This window comes from Anopheles coustani, chromosome 2, assembly GCF_943734705.1.
Source record: "Anopheles coustani chromosome 2, idAnoCousDA_361_x.2, whole genome shotgun sequence".
Taxonomy (NCBI): Eukaryota; Metazoa; Arthropoda; class Insecta; order Diptera; family Culicidae; genus Anopheles; species Anopheles coustani.
The window spans coordinates 50,776,261-50,792,146 of record NC_071289.1 but is presented as its reverse complement, the minus strand read 5'-3'; the positions used below and the strand labels follow the sequence as shown (position 1 = coordinate 50,792,146).

At 44.0% G+C, this 15,886-nt stretch overlaps 2 protein-coding genes across 2 annotated transcripts in view; both read left to right on the top strand.

Annotated features, from left to right (window-relative positions):
- The window catches only part of LOC131265906 (protein twisted gastrulation-like), a 206,522-nt gene that overhangs the window by 176,297 nt on the left and 14,339 nt on the right, over positions 1–15,886 (top strand). The gene's annotated exons all lie outside the window — the stretch shown is intronic.
- Positions 3,318–15,584, top strand: LOC131264565 (uncharacterized). The gene is made up of 3 exons (XM_058266846.1): positions 3,318–3,434; positions 10,448–15,038; positions 15,229–15,584. The coding sequence occupies exons 1-3, from the start codon at positions 3,318–3,320 to the stop codon at positions 15,582–15,584; spliced, it is 5,064 nt and encodes a 1,687-aa protein (XP_058122829.1).

The window sequence follows — 15,886 nt, the reverse complement described above, 5'->3', positions numbered from 1 at the left end:
ATACTAGTTCTTTCCAAATGACCTCAAATGTCCGTAGATAAAACTCTATTGGGATTCCATCAGGACCAGGTGACTTCCGAGGTTTCGATTTTTCAATTGCATGAAGGATTTCACTCACGGTAATTTCCTGCATGCAACCGTTGTTGGTTTGACAATCCTCGGGAATTGCACGGTGACATGCGTACTAGCAATACAACAGTTCCATTAGGAGATGTAAAATGTAAACTCGCTGCTGTTACAGTGGACCAGGGCTCAACATTTTATTTCACACCGCTGCTGCATACTTGAAGTTAGTTCATATAAATTCTAATGCTACCTTTCTAATATAATATAATTCTAAATCTAATAATAAAACGATATAAATACTACTAACGAAAAAAGCTATTCCGTCCGTTCCCGTTTCTCTGTCGTACGCAAGCCTTGTGCCATACTGCGACCTGTGCTGTGGTAAAATTTATTGAGAAAGATTTTTTTTTATGTATTCATCGGATAATTCAATAAAACTGTTTCCTCCAACAAATTTAAATAAAGTTAACACGTAACGGAATTTTTGGGTCGGGAAAGCCCCTGCCTGTCCAACTACATAGAGACAAAAAGTCTTTATCAAACAATCTTATATAATAATTTTCCTTCCGAGGTTCGACCATGGCCCAACAAACACGCGCGCGAAAAATAACCCTGATTCGATCGAAGTCTGATTCGATGTCGCTACTAATTCAAAATCAGAAAAATGCGCCTGCCAAGCAAAACTGACCCTTCTATTTGTATTCTAATTATATTCTATTAATTTTGTGCTGTTGGTGTGTGTAAGAGTGACAGAAATAAATAGAGAGAGGTAGAATGAGAAAGTGAGAGAGAAAGAAAGCGACATACAGTAAAGATAGAGGCAGACACAGCGGGAAAAAGAGAGCCAAAAATGGAAAGTATGACAAAGCGAGGCATAGGGATAGGGATAGATATAGCCAGATAGCAAGAGAGAGAGAGAGAGAGAGAGAGAGAGAGAGAGAAGGAGAAACAGTGTGAATGCGATGGGAGATGTGGCAGGTAAAGTAAGAAAGAGTACGATGGAGAGAAGAGAGATTGTTGATGTGGGATGGGAGATGGGAGATGGGAGATATGTGGTTTGTGGTTTGAGGTGGGAGGTATATTGGTGGGAAGTGAAAGATGGGAGTTGGGAGGTTGGTGGTGGGGGATGAGAGATGAGAGGTGGGAGGTGGTAGATGTGAGATGGAGAGAGCGAGAGAGAGAGAGAGAGATAGAGAGAGAGAGAGGGAGAGAGAGAAAGAGGGAAAGAAAAAAGAGAGAAAAGAGAGCGAGAGAGAAAGCCAACGGCATTAGACGGTATGTCCGAGCTGACTTAGCGATTATTTGAGAGGGAGTGAGAACAACCACGCTCGCACACAGGATTAGCTTATAACGCAGCCAACCGATTCATACTCGAATCTCAATGCATGTGTTTGCGGATCTACGAATACAAGAAAACAAAAGAAGAATGCGAGAAGTGGGGACCGCTATCCACGGCAGAGTATACGGACGACCGATCCGAGAGTACTGTTATTTGGGCAGGTAGCTTTACCTTCCGCGAAACGAACAAGGCAACATTTGGGGCGTCGTTCCTTCCGCGAAACACAGAAGGTGCGGGATAACAAGCGGCAGAGTGTGTCGAACGTCGAGTCGACACTGCGCCTTTCGCGAATCGTCACACACAAGGAATTCTCCATTACAAACGAAAGAAAGGAGAAACTGATATGTGGGGAATAGTGGCCACATAATGCAGCGAATGCTGCACGGATGGCATGGAGAGAGAAGGATGTCCACCGACATTATTCGTTTTTCTATAAGGTCAGGTAACGAGTAATCAATGCAGTGCTCTCGCTTTCTCTGAATTGTTTTAATCCTGTTTTGGGGGATTCTTACTATTGGCCGAAACAATGCGCAATTCGCATCGCAATTCGCATCTACGGATTATCATGCGTAGTAGGAGTGTTATGCTTAGCTTACACGAGGCGCAAAATTCTGAGCATACAGGCGCAAATGTCAGTTTTTCTGTCACTTTTTTTCGCTTCGTGTAGACGTTGCTATCCGTGAGCCGATCCAAATGAAAGCGCGTTCAGTGTTGATTTAATTGTTTAACTATAAAAAAAATCACAGAGATAGTGTGTACACTGAAATCTTATCAACAACCAGTGTACATCATCACAAACAACTATTTTCCATCCAACGGCACTCTATACCGGGTTTGCAAATTTTTGCAAATCTATTTTTCACTCGCCGACCGAAAAACAGATTTTCGCTGACTTTAACAGTTGTGTTGCGTATTGCAACGGTCCGATCGAAATAGTTCTAATGATGACATAAAGAGGGCGCTGCGGGATCGCTCCCATAGATCGCATAGAGTCGGTGCAGTGGCGCGTAGGCGTATGAGTGAGGGCGGACAACGGCGATCACAGCTGATCGGGAATGGGGCAACGCCCGATCCCGAAACTCGGCTAAAGGGTCAAGGGCCGAGGTTGTCGCGTGACGCATGCGAAAGCGATAAAAGATGCACCGGAGATGACAAACTGGTCTTTCGTTTCGGGCAGAGGGAAAAAACGGACGTTGATTTTTTTAACCCTTCTTCGCTTTCAAATAAAGTTAAAAGTGTTCAAGAAAAACGTGTCTAATCTCTCCTGCCGGCGGAAAGAAAGCCTGTTGCGTTGCAACAAGTTGACTGCCCATCTGACAGTATTTTACCGTTAACTCACAGCATTTTGCCGTTTGCAAAGGTTGCTTTGCGCTTCGTGTAGACCAAGCATCATGCTTAGTTTACACGAGACGCAAAAAAAATTAATTTTTGCAAATCTTTTTTTCACACTCTGGCCAAAAAACAAATGTGTGCAGATTTTGACCGTTCACTGACTCATAGACAACACTTTACCATTTGCAAAGGTTGCTTTGTGGTTCATGTAAGCTAAGCATAAAAAGTGGCGCAACCACAAGACATGCACTGTGTGGCACAGAAACTGGTACAATATGCTGTAACTTGGAACAAGTATCTGTCTTTGAAAAACCTCCTACTAACCGAGCTGTTTGATAGACGCGTTTGGTTTTTGGTAACATTTTGCGATATTACAGTGCTTTTACATTTATGTCGATGGGGGCTTCAGTTAAAGGGATAAATGCCAAGATCAGGCGCTGGTCGAACAGGGAGAGGGTTAGGTTATTTCGTTATTTTTGATCCCGTTATTCGTATTTGTATTTGAACCCGCTTACTGTTCGGCAATTGTCAACACAATATACCTTCTGCAGAAAGACCTAGAAACTGTAACGGGGGTAGCATGGAACCTACCAAAGGGCGGTTGGTGAGCAAGGGACTGCTGACGGGCCAGGTACCTGGCCTAAAAAACCTAGTAGAAAATAATGCCACGCTCAATAAAGACAAGTGTGAGGTCAAGGTAAATCATCCGGACATTTTGGGATATAATGTGAGTGCCGATAGAATAATCCCATAGAACACAACTATTGAAACCATCAATTACTTCAAAATACCACCCACCAAAGAAGAAGTTCGCAGCATCTTGGGTTTGATAAATTATGTCGGACATTTCATACCCAACTTGTCAACTTTATCAGACCCACTACGACGTTTTATAAGAGTTGATGTTGAATCATTCGGCGTTGAACAAAAAGAAGCGCGTCTATCCGCAAACCCAGAGTGAAGCTTTGGTCATAGTTTGGGCTGAAGAAAGTTTCCAATTGATGGTCCTACCATTTGCCAGTGAAAAATTCAAGGCTTACTGTGTAAAAAAAACATCTGCTTGATACACTCCATACCATATTGACCGTAGATGAACGGCCTCGTCGAAAGAGCAAATCAGGGATTGATAAGAACCCTCCGTATAGCAAAAGTACTAAAGAATGATTGAAGAAAAGCTTTCAAAGAATACAAATACGCATATATTATTACACCTAATTCTATAACTGGGAAAGTTCCTTTAGCACTCCTAATCGGTAGGCCGGTTAAAGATCTCCTCCCTTCGGAGAGCGACCCCTACTGGACGAACGAACCAAGGTCGAAGAAGCTATCAAAAAAACAAAAAGGCAAACTTTACGCTAATATGCTTAGGAAGTCGAAACTCTCAAACATCACAATAGGTACGGTCACACGAGACGAACCCTGCTCGAATTTGGACGCTCGGCGAACCTTTTTTTGAATGTGTTAGTGAATCGAGCAGAGTTCGCGAACCTTTTTCGAGCAGAAAAGGTTCACCGATTTTGGTGGATAGCACGAACCTTTGCTGCGAACCTTTTTGACAGATATCTGGAATATTCCGTTTGTTTACAAAAAGGGTACGGTTTTATGTGCAACGATCGTGTTAAGTGAAAAGATGGAAAATAACCAAACGCCGTGCGAAATGAATGTAAGTATGATTTGTTGGCTCTTGCCAGATTAAATTATAACCAAGCAAGCCCTGAATAAGCATATTTTGGTGGAGCTGGAGCCGTAGTTGTTTGTTACAAACAACAGTATAGTATTGTTGCTGTCCAAAATATGTGACTGTGAATTTTATTTTTATTCTGTTTTATTCTGTTTAAGGAAATAAAAGATCAGGCTCTTAGCATGAAATTAATCGATTTAGTGAAAATGCACCCAGTCCTTTGGTCGTATACAAAACTGCTAGTTCTATTTCGTCTAGTCAGTGTATACAAAACTGCTAGTTCTACATTCGAAAAATAATTAAACAGAAAACATACACACTGTGACACATACAATTCTTGATCCATTAGTTCTACAACATTACAGTTAGAGTAATTCTATAAAAAGCGCTTGCCAAAAAAGTAACAAATAACAACATAATTTAATGATTTTTGAATACGTTTACATTCTTTAATTTATTCAATTATTGTTGTTGATATTGAAAAGCTAAAACATTATTTGTCGTGAAGTCGTAAGCCAAATGGGAACGTACTCTTTGTAGATCTGTTGCTGATCTACGCGCAATTCCCACGAGGGGTAGCATAGATGCAGTAGGCTCTTCGGAGCGCCAAGAGCCGTGAATAATTTCTCCATGAACCTCACGATCTACGGAACTGGCGGGCATGTAAATATCTCTTGAGTTTCTTTTCCGGGAATAGTTATGCATATAGACTGCCGCTAGCACTATCTTTTCAGCAATGTTTGGCTCTAACAACATAGGTTTTCTGAGAACACGAAAAACGCTACTTAGAATACCAAATGCGTTTTCAACGGTTCTTCTTGCCCTGCTATGTCGAAAGTTGAAAATCCTTTCTGGAGAATTTCTGCCAGGAACTCCTGCAAAAGGAGTTAACATATACTTAGATAAGGAAAAAGCTTTGTCGCCTAGTAGCATATAAGGCAAAGGAATGCTATATGGAATCCTCAAAATTTCAGGTGGTGGGATATTTAAAGAATCGTTTTCTAAATCGTTAAATATTGAGCTATTAGCTAAAACTCCACCATCTGAAATTCTTCCCTGGCAGCCAACGTCTACGTATAAAAAATTATAGTTAGCATCAACAATACCCAACAAAACACCATTTAACGACCTTGTTGGTCATGCCTGCCCGTAAGGGCTTACGAGACTTGTTTCCCTGTTGTACGTGGATAGTCAGTCCTCTCGTACAGGGGAAGGTCCGGTCTCGATTGGGATTCGAACCCACGCCGTCGAGGTGGTGAGCCCCGGCGCTCATGGGCCGATTTTCTAACCTACCGCTCGGCTGTCGCGGACCCCCACGTAAAAAATATCGTAGGATGTAAATAACTAATTATTATTATTTTGTTTTTTTAGAAATGCAACACTTACTTATGGCAACATGGCAACAAGGCAAGTATGGAGTTTTGGTTTAAATTATTTAATATCCATGATATGCCGAAAGTACCAGTGATGACAACAACTATTTTCTGTGGTAGGCCGAAGCCGACGAACGTTGAGGAAACTCTACGTCACATGGTCACGGAGATGAACAACTTCTCCACTCACTCCAGAGCATTCATAACAGGTAGGCTACAAAACTTATCGGCAGACCATTTTACATGTATTTAATTGTTCTTTCATTATATTTTCACAGGTTTAGTAGGACATGCTGGTTATAGCAGTTGCCAGAAATGTGCTGTCGTAGGTCAATACGTCAGCGTTGCACGCACCATTGTATTTTCTGGGACACATGCAACACAACGAACTGATGGAGGATTCAGGCAAGGCGCCTATCCAAGACACCATGGGTATGCGGGACAACTTTTGAAAAAATATGTTATCGAGTTTAGTAACAGGTCATGTGACAAGCAATGTGCACAATTGTTATACGCGCGTACGCAGACAGCCACTGCGCTCTCCGAGAAACGTCGGGTTTCATCCGACTTATTTCATCTGTCGGTTGATCATGCCTACCAGGCACGCCATGATAAATTATCTTGGCAAAGTGCAAAGTCAACTCCGATCTCCGGCGTACCTGATATTCACTCTCGTTGAAAGAACATAAAAACAATCTGCTGCACATAGAAAGTGGTGTAGATAGATTCGGCCCTCTTCCATCCATTTCTTCCTATCCATTCGAAAATAGGCACCAGTATATTAAACGTTTAGTATCTGGAATCATCCTGATCCTGGAATCTGGAGTATCCCTCCCTTTCGCATACAGCTTCGAAAATATGGTTTACAGTTCCTTGGACATTTTTAGTTGCTTTTGTTAGAACGTACATAAACTTCTCCATACGTTCCTCATGGGAGCTTGTAGAGTTTGATTCAACTGAGGAATTAACAGGAGTAGGAGTAGGAATGGAAATAGAAGGTGGATATGACAAGGAAGGAAGAGAAGAGGATTTCGAAACAGGATTAGTAGTTAGTCGTTGAGTAGTGGGAATATTAGAAACAGAAATCGGTCGATAGGGTAAAGAAGGTAATTGAGTTAATTGAACGGAAGTTCAACGGAACAGGTAACTGTCGAAGGGACAATCTATTTTGTTGGGAAACTGGAACGGATGACGGTGACTGGCGTACAGGAGCTGGTATCCGTGATGAATTTGAGTAATTATGATCCATTCCTAAAACAAAGCAATGTAGTTTAGTATCACTTTATTGCGCTCAAATTGCAGCGTAGTCAAGTCAGCCTGACGCATAGCAGCAATAATTCACACACCGTCGGCTCGAGGCACAGTTCACGTAAGTATCTATCTAACACATTTCCTTCTCTTCTCTTACCTTCACAGATTATCAATAAATCAAGGGCCGGGGGAGACACAGAAGAGAACACGACAAAACACAGCAGCAAACACGACAAACAACAACTTTTTTTTTCACACGTTCCTTTTTTGACGTAAGGAACTGTTGACAATATTCATTTTTATATTCACCTTCATTCACCACTTTCACCAAAGTGGTGAAGTTTAATTCACCGTCGCAATCGCTCAAATGCGGCGCTGAGCCGCCATCTTGGCTGTCAAAATGTTACCGCGTGACCACATTAGGCGTACCATACCAAAAACTTGGTACGGTCGAGTGACAGCGTACCAGAGCCGATGGTGCGCTAGAAAGAGAGAAAAAACGGATTTTACCACCTGGGCCGCACCAGTTTTTTGGTATGGTACGCCTAATGTAGTCACGCGGTTACGTGAGGTATAACGATAACTGTTTCTTACCGCTCATTATACAGACACCATAAGATTTTCATCTCTCGTCCTTTATGCTACAGTGCGGAGAATTTAATGGCCAACACACCGGTAACAATATTGCAGTATGGCTCAAAACATTTATCCAAAATAATGGAAATTTAAATTTTGAAATTTCACATAAAATAACAGCAATAACTACTGCTAATGCTTCTAACATGAAATCCGCTTCATCTTTATTGAAAATTCCTCACTTCTCTTGCTTTGCACATTCCCTTAACCTGGTCGTACAAAATGATATTCAAAAAAGTTTAAAATTAGTAGTGGAAGATGTTAAGGTAATAGTAATGCACTTCAAGTTCAAAAAAATTTCAATTGGACATTTTAAAACTGAAGCAAGACAATCCAACTCGATGGAATTCAACATATGTGGCCGACGGAAAGCTCCTACGTAAACTTAGCGGAGCTTGCGCAGGAAGCTTTATTAGGCTAAGATAAATATAGGTCGCTAGGATAAGGTTGATATAGATTATAATGATAAGGAAGCATAGAATAGGATAGATAGGGATTAGGGCCGCGCCAATAAGATAGAGTAGGATAGATAGGGACTAGGGCAATGCGCAACACAAAGAAGCTAGGACAGGTAGGAAGATAGGTAGGGCAATTAGGATAGGATGCGCGCGTGGCCACGCCCACGCACGCATTAGTATGTAAGTTCGGCTTAAGTTTACTTCCGTAAGATAGTATTTCCCTCCGCGTGTTTCTTCCGCACACAGGCTCTGCTGCTTCCGTATTCCGTAGCTACAAGGGTAGCTGTATTTAGTAGGGAAAATTGTGTAAGTAGGGTAGATTTAAGTAGCGCTAGCGGAGCATATCCTTGTTCAATATGCTCCGCATTCTATTCAATAAAACCGGAATTTTTTAGCTACAATCGACTGGTGTCCCAACTTAGTCTCACCCCTTTGCTTCCTCGTCGGAGTTGCGACTCCGGGCTTCCGTGAAAACCGTGCAGGATCATTGCCTGGCGTTTTCAACATATGATATGCTTACACGATTTTTTAAAAACAAAGTAGATATAGGAGCATGCATAGATTATTTTAAAATTGATAATAATTTACAAACACAACATTGGAGTGCGATCGACCAAGCTATCAAGATTCTCAGCCCTTTCAATGAAGCAACAATAAAAATTATTACGACAACAATAACGAATGTTCAAACAAGTTGGTTGACGGTCTGATTGAAGGTCTAGAGGAGAGATTCAGAGGATCAAACAACAAAAAGGCAATCAAAGCAGCAATGTTTTTAGACCCTAAAATTAAAAACAGCCCATTCAAAAGCGATGAAATAGTATACAGAACGCTCAAAGAGTCAGTTATTTCAAAAATCAATCGATTTTATAGCCAAGAGAACGTCACTTCAAGCGAAGCCGAAACATAAAAAAATTCACCTTTGCAAAATTCTATATTTTCGGAGCTCATTAGCGAAATCAATCAGATCCGAGAGAGAGAATTCGATGCGTATATAAAGGCCACAATTCTATCTTCGCGGTCGATTTGACAGCTCTCAAACCTTGATTTTGGTCCTTTGTCATTCTCGTCAAAACATGTTAGATATTGAATGTAGCTTTGTAGAACGATAATGTTGCCATGCCATCAATGATGCGTTGTTGCCATTTCTATAATGATGACGCAACTTGTCAGATGAAACCTGCTACTTGTTAGTGTTTTGATGGGACTTACGGAAATCGTTACGGATAATGAACTACCATTTGCTTCAGAGTCCTTTGTAAGTTTTTTAAAGGCCCAAGAGAAAAACAAGTTGCTAAGACACCGCCGTATCATCCGCAATCGAATGGTCTGACCGAACGCGCAGTGAGAACTGTAAAGGCCGCATAAAGAAATATATGTTGAATAAAAAGGTTCGGTCGTTAAGTTTAACAAGAAAAATCAATCGGTTTCTGTTGCACGTCCTCGTTCATCTTTAATTGTACACCTCATACTGCTTTACGAGCGGTTAGTCCATTTAAAACAAAAGAAAAACTGTTGCATCGAGTACCAATCCAGAGTACAGATAAGGAGCCAATATTCCAGAAATCCCTTAGTAGGGAATTTAAACAGGGGAGAAAACGTTTGGTATCAAAATTATTTTGAAGAAATAATGCGCTGGATACCCGTTGTTGTGACAAATGTGGATCGTGGCAGGGGATGCGTTTATGTGTTAGGTTTAAGAGCTTAGCTGATAAGAGCGAGTTGTCGTATCGCTCTATCAGTAGCTCAGTTGTCCATCGTCGATACATGTATGTGCGTGTGTGTGATAGAGACGCCGACGCGGGAAACCATCTTTTTGTAATCTCTCTTCTTCGTCAACTCCCGCGTCGGTCGGACGTTCGTCGCTTCACGTTAAGTTAAGTAATATATGTTAAAATAAAATTAGGTCACGTTAAACAAAAAAGAACACAACGTAGGGTTATTATTCAAACATAAAATTGGTGCCGTGACCAGGATTTTAACTGTTATTTGTGTGAAGAAACGGTTTTCGGATTTCTATCGTTTCCCGCGTCCAAAAGGGCCAAAAGGATATTCAGCACGGAAAATTAGCTGCCGCGTTAAGCGTTCAACCACGCAAGGTTGAACCGTTCGTGAACATTTGCAACGCCAGTGACCTTTCCGTCCCGTCTTATTTGTGAGAATATCCGTGTTCGTAATTCGTGTCCGAATCCGCCGACGCTGACAAGAAGGAGCCCGGGAAAAGTTATCAAAGACGCCATCGCAATTGGCCATCGTAGTTTGTTCGTCAATCGTTTATCGTTCAACGTTTCGCGCGTCTTTTCGTGTTCAGGGTAAAATGGCAAATCGGCCAGGACTTTTGTCGAGGAGAACGACGCTGGAGGAGCAGATCGAAACGGCAGAAATATTTTGCGATAATTTTAGTGATCAAAGGGATGGAATCCAACTCGAGCTACGGATCAGCCGCTTATTAGAAACGGCAAAGGAGTATGATCGCGTGCAGCAGAAGCTCATCGACTTGGCAGAGGATGAAGTTAGCGAGTTAGCAGAAAGGAAGAAAAATCGCGAGTTTCAAGAACGGATTTTTGTAGTGCAAGCGACGCTCGGTGTGCTGCAAAAGAAACACGCTGCTGAACAACGAAATGGCACAGCACTAACTAATATACGGCTGCCTACTATTCAGCTGCCGGAGTTCCACGGAGAAGAAATGGAGTGGTTAGCGTTTCGTGACACCTATGTGGCGTTAATTCACGAAAACAAGGAGCTCCCCGACATACAAAAATTTCACTATTTGCGTGCGTCTCTAAAGGGTGAAGCCGCTAAGCTGATAGAGTCGATACCACTGGCTGCAACAAATTATGATATGGCGTGGTTAGCCATCAAGGAACGATATTCGAACGAATATCTGTTGAAAAAACGCCATCTGCAGGCTATGTTCGAAATGAAGCAAGTACGCATAGAAGGAACGGCGTCTCTTCATAAGCTTGTAGATGAATTCGATCGCCATCGCAAAATTGTGCATCAGCTTGGTGAAGCCACTAACGAATGGAGCACCATTTTGGAGTATTTGCTGTGCACCAAGCTACCCGATGACACTTTGAAGCTATGGGAAGATTATGCTTCGAAGGTAGAGGACCACAAATACGGCAATTTGATTGAGTTCCTACAGCGACGTATGCGTATTTTAGAATCAATTTCTATGAACCACTCAGCCGAAGAAAAGCCCAAAGCAAAAGCAGGAACAGCGCATCTGGCTTCATATCCATCGGTCATGGAGGCCGCTAAAAGATGTCCACGGTGTTCAAAAAATCATCCGCTTAACGAGAGTGCAGTGTTCATAAATCTTTCGCCAATTGACCGACGTCAATTTGTCAGCGAAAAGAAGTTATGTTACAACTGTTTGCGGATGGGGCATGTCCAAAGTGGTTGCATGAGCAAGCATACGTGCAGACGTTGCAAAAGAAGACATCATACGCTGCTGCATATAGAGGCGACAAGTAGTCCGCCTGGCCCATCGAGCAGCATAGCAGTGAGTAGCGCGGTCGCAGAAGCAGGAAAGCGGCATCAGGTGTTCTTGCTTACCGCAATAGTGAAAGTAATCGACAATTTTGGCATGGAGCATTCTGCAAGAGCGCTAATTGACAGTGGTTCACAGCCCAATCTCATTAGCCAACGGCTGGCAAACATATTGCGTATCAAAGGCTCCAAAACAAACGTAAGCATTCAAGGCGTGAGCAAGGCTTCTGAAACGATAAAAGAATGTTTGAATGTTAAAGTCTGCTCGAATCGAAGTGATTTCCAACGCAGCATGAACTTCCTTGTAATAGCCAAGTTTCCAGCGGAGCTGCCCACTCAGTTTGTGTCGACGGAAGGTTGGAAAATTCCGCAGCATATACTACTGGCCGATCCTGAATTCAACAAGCCGCAACCAATTGACTTAGTAATCGGCATCGAGCACTATTTCTCATTCTTCCCGGGAGCAGCACGTATTCGTTTGGGACCCGATCTTCCTCATCTGGTAGAGAGCGTATTTGGATGGATGGTTGCCGGTAAAGGTCCGGTGGAAGCATCAAGCGTGGAAACTACGTCCACCATCACCGTATGTGCATCAGTCCTTTCACTGGAGGAGAGCATCGAGCGTTTTTGGAAAGCAGAGCAGCTGCAGATGAAGGATGGCTATTCTCCGGAGGAAAGGCGTTGCGAGCAGTTGTATGCAGCAACAACGGATAGGGATGAAGCCGGTCGCTATATAGTTCGTCTACCGCGTCATCCTGACTTCGAATCAAGGCTTGGCAGTTCTCGGGAAAGCGCTCTACGACGCTTCGAACTGCTGGAGAGAAGGTTGGAGAAAAACTGTGCGCTGAAGGCTGATTATCACAAATTCATGCAAGAATATCTTCAGCTCGGGCACATGAGGCTGGTTAGTGATAGTGAAAAGGAACCAGCATCGGCATATTACTTGCCACATCATCCCGTGTTCAAGGAGTCCAGTACAACCACAAAGTTGCGCGTTGTCTTTGACGGTTCATCAAAAACATCATCGGGATACTCCTTGAATGAATCATTGTGCAAAGGACCTGTGGTGCAGGATGATCTGTTGGATTTGCTGCTAAGATTCCGTACGTACGAAGTGGCATTGGTTGGAGACATTGAGAAGATGTATCGGCAGGTGAAGCTACATCCTGAAGATAGCCCACTCGTACGGATCTTCTTTCGATTCTCGCCACAGGATCCTGTTCAGGTGTATGAGTTATGTACGGTCACTTATGGTCTTGCACCATCTTCGTTTCTCGCAACTCGCACGTTACAACAACTTGCAGATGATGAAGGCAGTGCATATCCGTTAGCAGATCATGCATTGCGAAGAAACTTCTACGTCGACGATTTTATTGGAGGTGCACAATCCATCGAGGAGGCAGCAAAGCTACGCTCAGAGCTAAGTGATCTTTTGTCCAAGGGTGGATTTGATTTGCGCAAGTGGACGTCGAATCGGCTGGAAGTATTGAGCGGGCTCGCGGAGGATCAACTCGGAACTAAATCGGCTCTGCAGTTCGATTCGCATGAAACTGTGAAGGCACTTGGAGTGTCATGGAAGCCGGAGAGTGACACGTTGCATTTTGATTGCCCTATCCAAGCACCTAGCGATGAGGAGGTGTCTACAAAGCGAATGGCGATGTCTAATATCGCAAGATTATTCGATCCGCTGGGCATGCTCGCTCCGGTGATAGTTTGTGCAAAAATTATCATGCAAGAGATGTGGATGTCAGCATGCGGATGGGACGTTCCACTACCGGAAGGTATACTCAAAAAATGGATGAGTTTTTGGGCCGAGCTACCGGCTCTTGAGCATTATGCAGTACCTCGTTGCACTTTCCTTCCGTTGGCAACGAATATCGAAGTTCACACCTTTGCCGATGCTTCAATTGCTGCTTTCGGAGCCTGTTCTTACATCCGATGTGAAGATGCCACCGGGAAGGTGCAAATTGCTTTAATATCGGCCAAAAGCAAAGTGGCACCAGTTAAACGGGTATCCGTGGCTCGCCTGGAACTCAATGCTTGCGTTCTTGCATCCCATCTGCACCACCGTGTAAAGAAAGCCATCGACATCCAGGTTGATGCATCATTTTTCTGGTCGGACTCATCCATTTGTTTGCACTGGATCAGGGCGACTCCAAGTGCATGGAAAACTTATGTCGCAAATCGGGTGTCCGAAATTCAACATTTCACTGATGGGCATGTCTGGAACCATATTGCTGGTGTGGAGAATCCGGCGGATATCGTATCGCGAGGATTATCGGTCAAGGAGTTTTTGGACAGTAGAGTATGGAGGGAGGGACCGGCATGGCTCTCGCTTCCTCGCAGCAGTTGGCCGATATCGAAACCCGCTGAAATAATTGAAAATGATATACTGGAGAGCAACACAACCGTTCTTACGATACTTGAACCTGCCAACTGTAACGAAATATTTTTGCGCTGGTCCGAGTACAGGAGGTTGATCAGTAGAGTGGCGTATTGTCTGCGATTTATACGGAAAACTCGCAACCGTTTGAGGGGAAACATCACCGTGGTTGATAGCAGTGACATACTGCCTGAAGTGCTTACGGCTGAGGAGCTGGCTGAGGCTGATGATTGTTTGATTCGGGTGGCGCAGCAGGATGGATTCGCAGCGGAGATCAACGAGCTAAAAAAGGGGAAGCAACTGAAAAAGCAATCTGCGTTGAGGAGACTCACCCCGTTTCTCGACGAGAAGGGAATTTTGCGCGTGGGTGGCCGACTGAATTTTGCTAATCTTCCGTTCCAATCAAAGCATCCAGCGCTGCTTCCCAAGGATCATCCGTTCCCCAGACTGCTGGCTGAGCATCAGCATCAAATTCTGCTTCATGGTGGGGGACGATTGTTGCTATCCAGCATCAGAGAACGGTACTGGCCGTTGCAAGGACGGATGCTCGTAAAGTCCGTCGTTAGGCGCTGCTTTCGCTGTGCGCGTTCGCAGCCGGTTCCCGCTCAACAGCAGATGGGTCAATTGCCAGCCTGCAGAGTTACGCCTGGTCGTCCATTTGCGGTAACGGGTATTGACTACGCCGGACCAATCTATTTGAAACCTGCGCACCGGCGAGCGGCCGCTCTTAAGGCATACATATGCGTTTTCGTCTGTTTTGCAACCAAGGCAGTGCACCTTGAGCTGGTTGGTGATCTAACGACGCAAGGATTCATCGCCGCTTTGCGCCGGTTTACGTGCAGAAGAGGAGTTCCGGAACACTTACACTCTGATAACGGAAAGAATTTTGAGGGTGCTAAGAACGAGCTGCTGGAGCTATTCGAGCGTTTTGAAAGTGAGCAGGAGCAAAGCCACATCTCGACAGCTTGTGCTGAGCAAGGAATCACTTGGCATATGATTCCACCACGAGCACCGCACTTTGGAGGTTTGTGGGAGGCTGCCGTCAAGACCGCGAAACGTCATCTGTTCAGGCAGCTTGGAAGCACGAGGTTATCGTATGAAGGATACATAACGGTTTTGGATCAGATCGAGGCAGCAATGAACTCCCGTCCATTGCTTCCGATGTCGGATGACCCCAATGACTTGGCAGCACTAACACCTTCTCATTTTAATAGGGGCAAAGCTCACGTCCATTCCTGATCCAACCGATCAGCAACTGAAGTGCACTCCGTTGGGGCATCTGCAGAAACTCCAGTTGATCGTGCAGAAGTTTTGGACCCACTGGAGGAAGGAGTACCTGCAAGAGATGCTACGTGAGGCAAGATCGATAGACAAGAACGATGAATGCATACCCGGTCGGATGGTCATCCTTGTGGACGAGCTACTACCCACAACACGCTGGCCGCTTGCGCGCATTATCGACGTTTGTCCGGGCAAGGATGGGCTCGTACGTGTAGTTACGTTAAGAACCGCAAAAGGAGTGATCAAGCGGCCGATCACGAAAATATGCATCCTGCCGAACGCAGATTAGGAAGCACACGCAAAACGAACGCACAGTTAGTCACAGCATAAACGCACAAAACCAAATTTCACTTTGAGCAAGTTAGGTAGAACACACCGGTTTGTTTATTTATTGATAGGGATCAAGGCCGGGAGTATGTTGTGACAAATGTGGATCGTGGCAGGGGATGCGTTTATGTGTTAGGTTTAAGAGCTTAGCTGATAAGAGCGAGTTGTCGTATCGCTCTATCAGTAGCTCAGTTGTCCATCGTCGATACATGTATGTGCGTGTGTGTGATAGAGACGCCGACGCGGGAAACCATCTTTTTGTAA